At 38.2% G+C, this 9702-nt stretch overlaps 1 protein-coding gene across 1 annotated transcript; it reads left to right on the top strand.

The window, feature by feature from the left end:
• LOC134220275 (myoneurin-like) lies at positions 1–6257 on the top strand. The gene is made up of 2 exons (XM_062699288.1): positions 1–337; positions 5247–6257. The coding sequence occupies exons 1-2, from the start codon at positions 140–142 to the stop codon at positions 6183–6185; spliced, it is 1137 nt and encodes a 378-aa protein (XP_062555272.1). The 5' UTR covers positions 1–139; the 3' UTR covers positions 6186–6257.
• Positions 6258–9702: the final 3445 nt, after the last annotated feature.

Below are 9702 nucleotides of genomic sequence, written 5' to 3'. Positions count from 1 at the left end.
TGAAAATGATCCCCACCCTTGGAGTGAGAGAAAACTTTGTGTTTTCTTCAAAAGTGTGTCCTCTGAGTTTTGTTTTTTATGTTTTAGAGGAATTAAATAACAGTAGCTTAACTGTGAAGATAAGAAATATTATTGCATTATGGACTCAACCGTGCTGTATGAGAGAAAGATGAAACTATCTTCCAAACTGGTGGGCCTGTGTCGAACCTGTTTGAATTCTCAGGACGAGTCAGAAGCGGATCTGTACCCTATCAGCGATATCTTTCTCGAGGAGGATGAAATAACCAGCCAGGTTCAATCATTTCAGGATGTTTTATGCTTGTTTGTGGATGACGAGGTAAGGGCACATTAGTTAATATGTTATGCTTTGCATTAGGGTAAAGAGAAGTCATCAAACCATGACCAGGGTTGTTACGACTACGCGGATTTCGCGATTTTCGCGGATTTGGCGCGGATTTACATAACGATTTTAGGGTTTCGCGCGGATTTGGCGCGGATTTAGTTTTAGGTGAAAATTTCTAAGAAAAAATCTAAGGAAGTTTATTTGAAAATTAGTTTTATCATAAAAACGTTTATGCCTATCTAGATGGGCTTTATTTTCATTACCAAATGTTGTTGAGAACAAATTTACGTTTCAAGTTTATTAACATTGTTTTTTGGATATGTCCAAGTCCATATTTTTTTTTCTTCTTTATTAAAGAGGCTTTCAGCTCTTGACTGGTTCACCTCTGATGCAAGTCCATATTCAATGGCATGCATTACACTCTCAAGCATCATTTAAACAAATGTTATGAGGAGAGATACGCCACTTGTTGTCATTTTAATCCATTCTAAAACACGACGCACATAAACCATGTCTATTGAAGGACATGAGCACCCATTTTCATCTTATCAATTTCTTCGTAATTCCAAGATATTTGTCAGTTTCTGATTGGTTGTTTATTTTACGATGAACCACTCAGCATATCATTTTTCAAAAGTCGTCAGGAATTCTTTCATAATATTGGAATATTTTATATTTCCTTTATAACATTCATCTAGTACGAATGAAGGTTTATACAACAATTGAAAACATAAAAATGTTCTGTGATTTAATGCTGATGCTTCATTTTAATAATTTCTTCCGCAGAAAGTCGATCAAAAATTAGAAGATGATTCTCAAAAGTTATTTCTGGGCTCTGGCGGGTTTTTTATGATATTTTCGGTTAACTCCGGTGGTATTTTACAGAATTGCCAAAAGAAAACGAAGAAACTTCCTAAAGAAATTTCCACAAGGACCCTATGATGATCCTTGTATATATTCCTTGCAAATAAATTTCCACAGCGTAAAGAGGATTTCTGCAGCATTAAAAACCCGAAAAATTATAAAGATTATATATATGGAGGAGGTTTCTGGAGCGGTGACCGCAGGAATGACTATAGAAAATCTAAAAGAATACCGTCTTGAAATTACAAAAGAGTTATAGCGATGGTCACAGATATATCTTTAATAAGTGCTCAAAAATTGAACCGGGAGTTTTTCCGCAGGAAGTCACTAATCAATTTCTGCAAGAATTTCTAAAGCGATTTCCGTAGGAATCATGAAGGGATTTCTGCAAGTAAGCTCTGAAGATATTCCGCAGGTTGTGGAGAATTTACTTGAACTCACGACAAAATTCCCAAAATTCCCGAATTACAAAATAGTTTCCCAGGGGAATTTTTGTAAGAATACTCGGAGAAATTCCCACAGATGTTCTCGGAAGAATATCCACAGACAATTTGGAGCAACTTCTGCACTTCAGCAGATCCAAGGGCAGTTGGAATTCGGCAAACATTACCATGAAAATTTCCGGTGGATGACCCGCAGAAATCTTTGGGATGAATCGGCGCACGAAAAATGAATTTCTACAGGAGTTCTCGGAGTTTTTAAATGAAATTCCAGTAAGAATGGTAAAAAACTGTGTGAATTTTTAGAAAAGCTTATTACAAGAATTGAAGGAGAACTAACGGACTAATTTCTGTTGGACTTTACGCAAATTATTCTGCCGTATTTCCAAAGAAATTTCTTCTGAAATTTCTAAAAATATTCCTCTGGAATTTTTGAAGGAATTTACACTTGATTCTGACTTAAATCAACGGAGCTTGAGCAACTATGTTAGATTTTGTATTATTTGTTTCTTGATATGAATTCAAATATTTGTTTCAAAGAAGTTTTGTTTAAAAACGGAGCTTCATTGTCTAATTCCTTAATATCTAAGCAAGTTTGTCTTGTGATCAATAACTACAACAAAGCTGCCTAATTAATTACTTTAAAGAAAATTGCGGTTTTGCCAGATATTTTAATATTTGGCACGTTTATCTTTAATCAATTATGATCAAATCTGGCCTTAACATTCATTTGTAATAAACGTACCTTGTGCAGAATTTTATAAAGTTCTATCAACAAAAAAAAACTGATAATAACGGAACAAATCATGCCAAAGCCATCATCTAATCCAAAAAGCGGTGCCTATGCAAATAGTTTTGACTGTTTAGTTCTTGTTCTCTTGGATTCAGTACTTCTAGTGGCGAATAAGGCCATTCAGAAGGGTTGTAATATTTACTGCCGGTTTATTAGTCCTATTAGCATTTTGATACAAACATATGTTGCAGTTTTAAATCATATTTAAAATCAGTAATAATTGTAAAAAAAGAAATTTTTGAGAAGACGCTCAGAAGACAGAAGACATTTAACGTGTATTTGCTTAGAATTTAGATCTGGATCGCGCGGATTTGGCGCGGAATGGGTTTCATGTCGCGCGGAAATGGCGCGGATTTGATTTTAGTCGGCGCGGATTTGGCGCGGAAAATATTTCAGGATCTCCGTAACAACCCTGCATGACCTCCAGAAGGTATCTTTGTCTAATAGCTAGTAGAATTGACGGCCTTGACAGGGCTTGTTATATTTATGAATAGAAAGAATTACGAGATCTTTCCCTGTCCATGGATAAGGGGCTTGACGTTGATATTTCAAGTGTCTTAAAAAGATTTTTATTTTATTTTCATTTTTGTTGTTTAATAGAGTGCTTTTTTCAAACAAAGGTTAAGTTCAACACTAAATTAAAAAATTAAGATATTTTTCCATTTTTTATATCTCCTTCACAAGAATATCGTTATTTTAATGGTAGTGGTTTGAAAATAAGCTCCGTAGAGAAACTTTTATCACATCTTACTTAAATAAGGTCAACAGTTATACCAAACACTTGAAGTACCATGCCTCCAAGTTAACTAATGGTTAGTGTCGCACGATCTAACAACAACTGCCTATTGGTAAATTTGGAGGTGCCGGCAGGGCTCAGTAGGGTCTAACTAACCGAACTCTAATACTAACAAGACCCTGACACAAACGCTTATCCAAATAGCATGCATCTATCTGGACTTGTAGTAGTAGCTAACAATAATTCATTTTGTACCCGTATAGCTGAAGTAGAATTTTAGTAGTGAAAAGTAGAATTTGTAGATTTACTAATTTGGCATTGGAGATAGTGAATGTATCTATTATATCTTCTCGATAATCTTTTTATTTTAGTCTCTCTAGCTGCATGGATCAACGCAAAAAACTGTTTCTCTCTTCCTTCTATTAGGTTAGTTAGAAAAATTAGCGGATATATAGGGGACATGACTTAGTGTTTCTCGTATTAAGACAAATTCGCTGACCTTTACCTTATAATAAAATAAATGACCGATAGTAAAATAAATGACTGAAATTTAAAGATATCAAATAAATAATAAAAACGAAAATAAATACATGACCATCGGTGGACAGAAAGACAAGAGACAGAGTTCTGTTTAGAATAGTTAATTGAGCACTCACAAGATAGAGAATAACTAGTACCACTATTATTGCTACAAGACTAATAACTTGACCACTTACGGAAATGAGGATAGACCATATGATGCGTTCATCCACTATTATATTGAATATTGTATACCCTGAATATGAATAACTGAATTTTAGACATCATTATGTTAATAAATAATAAAGGTTTGAATATTAGAAAAGGGAATAGAACTTGACCAAAAAAAGCAATTACGGAACAACTGGACAGAAATTTTGTATAATGATCACTATTAGACTACTGAAACTTTAACATATGACATTACTGTGACTGATAGGATACAATTAACTCGACGACGTATTGACAAACATCCGATACTCAACCGTGTTAAAATAAGGGAAGCTCTTCAATGTGTCCATTTATTACAATAGTACTTAAATTAATCTATTTTGAAACTACCCTATCAGAATGATATCAATACATCTTTATTCGAAATTGTTACTTGGAAATGGCAACCCGTTGTCAACATAGACTACTATTAGGTATTGAATGTCGGCTCCAAGTAACTAATAATTAAATTTACATGTTAACTACTTATTCAGAAAACATCTATGTACATGTTGAGCTTCCATTATTTGTTCGGTTTATAATTGACAGACTGTAGATAGAAAGAATAATGTACCGGTATGATCACAATACAAACCCAGGCCGCAGTGACCTAGTGAGCAACATAGCTTGAGTCGTCTGCTAGTATTGTGTATCACATGGAGAGCCCAGCCGAGATACCAGTCTATTAAGACTACAACTGGTCAACTCTCGAAAAAAAAAAAAAAAAAAGAAAGAATTACGAGATCTTTTGAATGCTCCTACCTATTTATACATATTTATTTTTCCTGCACAATCTGCGTAGATACTACATACAAGCCTGTGTGGCATTGGCATCCTCCTTAAAAAAGTTGTATGTCCCAAAACATTCTGCGAACCTTAAGAATAATATTTAAATACAATTATAATTAGTAGTATATTATATATGAGTAGTAGGCCTATAAGCCTTTAAGCAATATATTTTTTCTAGGTGAGGACGGGGCAAGATGAGCACTCCTTAGTTTTACCGTTAGGCCTTTTTCTCTCGAAATAACCTTCCATAATGCTCAATCAACAAAAGACTTGCTTCTAAAATTTAATGAAAATCTTGATTCATTACACATATAATAATACTGAAGAATGATTTAGACCCACTAAAAATATTTACAGTAAAAAGGTCAACCAGTATAGTTAGATTGGTATATATTTTGTTTAAATGGAAGAAGGGGACCACATTTTTAAATAGGCAAGTAAATCTTCCACAATCTAAAATTATGATTAACCATGTGTTGATTAACCTACCTTATAACATCTACTGAAATTTTGAGCTCCCTTTTGCATTGTAGTTTTAATGGTATTTTACAGATTGACGAACAAAACCAACGGCTTCCTAAAACTATGTGTTTGACTTGCATTAATAAAGCGAGATCTGCGTTTCAGTTTATTGAAATGTGTCGCAAAACGGATGCCTTGTTGCTAGAATTGCTGAAAGACCAGAAAGAAGAGCAGGACACAAAACCGGTTATCAGTGACATTGGACTTGTGGACGATCCTAACGAGGAGCAGAAGTCGGAACCAATAGTTGATGAAGCAGCGAAGATGACTGATACTGCTGCCCCCCATCATGAGGTATTAATAATTGAAGAAATTCCTATGGAAGCAATAGAAGACGCCTCTGATCATTTAGAATTAGAAGTTATCGCATTTAAAGAAACAGATCCAACAGAAACGCAACAAAAGCAAAAGCATGTTTGTGATATCTGCCAAAAATCTTTCACTCAATCACAAACCTTGAATCGCCACAAGAAAATACACACCAGAGATAGTGACCCCGGCAAGCCCTGTGACTATTGTGACCGTACGTTTCTACGTTCGGATGATTTACGTCGCCACATTCGAACACATACCAATGAACGCCCCTATGCATGCGATCTTTGCAACCGTGCCTATAAGCAGTCCTTCGAATTGAAAGAACACAAGGAATTGGCACATCCCAAGTCAGGTGTTCGGAAACATATCTCTTGCACACTGTGCGATAAACAACTGACCACGCGGAACGGATTCTACGTGCATATGAAAGCACACCGCGGGGAGAAGAATCACGAATGCATGTACTGCGGTAAAAAGTTCATTACGTCGGGGGAGCTGTCTTCGCATTTGAAGCATATTCACACGAACGAGGTTAAAGCGGAGCAGTTTCCGTGTGGCGTTGGAGAGTGCGCTAGAAAGTTCGTCACGAAGGCTTCCCTGCGTTATCATCGAAGCACCAAGCACGGTCCAAAACTAGAAACGGACTTCCTGTAGTAAACTAGTTGAAAGTATGCTGACAAGGTAAGCTAAATTTGATTCTTTGATTTATATAAATATGCAAACCAATGTGCGAGAGAATCATTTTTAGAGAAATTCCTTTGTTTTAAATTTATGAGTTACTTTCTGAAGCATAGAATAACTAAATTTAAATTAAGCTAAGGTAGAATTCATAACAGCAAAGTATGCCAGAATAATCTTTCTTCAAATCCTAGTTTTCTCATTTAGACTAATTCCAGTATTTCAAGATTGATTTTGAAATCCTTTTTTCGTGGATTCAATTTGCTTAAATAAATACTACTGCTTAATTGATTGATGATTTGTGGGGGTCTGATCCAGTAAAACGATAAATAACCGCGGCGAGTACTTGGGAATAAAATACCTTTATTATCGAACGTGTGCTTACACTGTTGTCTTATATAAAACTGACATGACATATATACAGACACGGCAATACTCAACGTATAATAGGGTGGATCAGAATGATACCACTATATACGCCCCCCCAGTTACACCATGAATCGAACACGGTGCCCTGCTGGTGTAATGACTGTGTCTGTGTGACGATCATCTTGGGGATAACTTGACAAATTCTGATCACAAACAAATGCAGGCTTAATTCTATCGATCGAAACTATCTGATTCTTTCCGAACACCAGAATTTCAAAGTATTTATCACTTCGCTTAACAACTTCATAAGGTCCCTCATATGGTTGTTGAAGTGGCCGCCTAACTGAATCAACCCGAACGAACACATGACTACAATCCTTCAACCTATGGTTTACGAAGACTCGTTGCCTGGAATGACGCGTTCCTACGGGTGCCTTTACGTCCAGGAATGCTTGATGTAGGATTTTTGCAAACTCCGTGCGGTCCACGTCTGTAATAGGTGGATCGTAAAATTCTCCCGGAATTCTCAGCCGCTGACCGAAAACGAGCTCTGCAGCTGAACATTTAGAATCTTCACGAAATGCGCTTCTTAGCCCAAGCAGAACCAAAGGAAGACGTTCATGCCAATTATTTGAAGCGGTGCACATTAATGCCGCCTTCATCGTTCGATGGAAACGCTCAACCATTCCATTCGATTGTGGATGATATGCGGTGGTGTGGATATGATGAACTCCAAGTAGCTGCGTCAATTCCTGAAATACTTCCGATTCGAACTGACGACCCTGATCAGTGGTGATTGTTTCGGGTGTACCGTAACGTGTAATCCACTCGGTATATATAGCCATTGCTACCGTTCGCGCTGTTATGTCTTGGAGCGGTATTGCTTCTGGCCAACGCGAAAAACGATCGATCATTGTAAGTAGATAACGGAATTCTCTCGAGGGGGGCTGTGGCCCAACCAAATCTACATGTACGTGTCGGAATCGTGCTTTCGGCGCCTCAAAAGTCGAAAGTGGTGCGACGGTATGACGTGAGATTTTCGATTTTTGATTATGTCCTTGTTCATCGATGTCCAAACAAATCTATCGGCGATAAGTTTTTTTGTGGCCCGTATCCCAGGATGCGCCAGTCCATGTAATTGTTTCATGACTGACACTCGGTGTTTTTCTGGAAGATAAGGCCGAATACAATTATTAACGGACACATCACAATATATCGGAGAAGACAATGATGGAATTCGTCTCAGCTGGAGATTAAGCGATGTTTTATTCGAATTCACTAGATCTTGTAGTTGACGGTCATTTACTTGATCCCTGGCAATGGAGTTGAAATCAATTTCGGCAACAACTGCACTTACTCTGGACATAGCGTCAGCAACAATGTTGTTTTTACCACTGATATGGCGAATGTCAGTGGTAAACTCTGCAATATATTGCAGATATCTTTCCTCATGAGGTAATCGACTGCTTGGATCGGTAGTCATGGCATAAGTCAGCGGAAAATGGTCGGTAAAAATCGTGAACTCTCGTCCCTCAATCAAATGTCTAAAATACTTTACAGCTAATTTCGTTGCCGTTAGCTCTCGACCAAACGTGGAGTACTTTTGTTGACTAGGAGATAACTTGACGGAAAAAAAATCCCAACGATTTCCAAATACCCCTTTCAAGTTGCTGCATAACTGCGCCAGCCGCGAAGTTGGAAACATCCACCATGAGTCCAAGTGGCTTTGACGCATTTGGATAGTGCAGCAAAGTAGTCTCTGCTAACGACTTTTTACGAAACTCGAAACAACGAGCAGAATGCTCATTCCAATAAATTGGTCTGGAATCGTTCCTCCGGTTGTCTGGAATTAGCATCCTCAAGTCATTCTGGATTTCAACAGCATGCGGAACAAAACGTTTGTAGACGTTCAGCAGCGCAAGGAAACGGCGTAAATCCTTGACCGTTTTTGGGACTTCGTAGTCCAGCACTGCTTGAACTCTAGTAGAAAGCGGCCGTACTCCTTTTTCACATACCACGTAACCCAGAAAGTCAACTTCGAGAACGAAAACTTGCACTTCTCAATATTAATAGTTAGGTAATTTTCCTTCAGGCGGTCCAAAACAATTTTCACATGCTCCTTATGCTCCACGTCATTCGATGAAGCTATGCATATATCGTCAATGAAAACAATGACGAAATCAAGGTCCGCGAATAATTTGTTCATAAACCTTTGAAAGGTTTGGCTTGGATTGCAGAGGCCGAAAGGCATTCGAGTAAATTCAAAAAGCCCGAAAGGAGTTATAACGCCGGTTTTCGGTATATCGGCCGCCTCCACCGGAATGTTGTAGTAGGCTCTCACAAGATCCAACGTAGTGAATATGCTATTACCTTCAAAACGATTTAAAAGATCGTGTACATGCGGAACGGGACATCGGTCCGGGACTGTTGCCTTATTAAGACGCCGATAATCTCCTACAAACCTCCACTCACCATTCTTTTTTGGAACGCAATGTAATGCGCTGGCCCAACTGCTGCTTGACGGTCTACAAATGCATACTTCGCACATAATCCGAAACTCATCCTTCGCCGCTTTCAATTTTTCCGGGTGCATTCGACGAGCTTTACACGCAACCGGCGGACCACGCGTGACGATGTGATGTGTGACATCGTGCAAAACCTTCTGATGCGCAAACGATGGCGAAAGAATTTCTCGATAATCAGATAGAACTTCGTGAAAAGGATGGGTAGCGTTGATGACAGTTATGCCATGTATGGTTGTAGTTCTCAAACATCCGGAACTGCGAAGGTTGGTGGTGCCATCAATCAGTTGTAACAAGTAAACCGAAATGCGCCAATAGATCTGCACCGATGATTGCGCAGCTAACGTCCGCCATCACAAATCGCCACGTAAAACGTCGTCGTAAACCAAGGTCCAAAGAAAGAAACTTGCTCCCATAAGTACTAATTTTCGTACCGTTTGCAGCATGTAATGAAAACAGACCTGTACTGTTCCGTTTATCAGATTTAGATGCCGAAATGATGGACACATCTGAACCGGTGTCCACAAGAAATTTGCATCGAGAAATGGTATCCAGTATCACTAGACGACGACTTTCGAATCCATCACCCACCCGCGCCGACT

This window comes from Armigeres subalbatus, chromosome 3 (genome assembly GCF_024139115.2).
Source record: "Armigeres subalbatus isolate Guangzhou_Male chromosome 3, GZ_Asu_2, whole genome shotgun sequence".
NCBI lineage: Eukaryota > Metazoa > Arthropoda > Insecta > Diptera > Culicidae > Armigeres > Armigeres subalbatus.
Note: the sequence above shows the minus strand (reverse complement) of the source record. Positions and strands in the feature narration are given on the sequence as shown.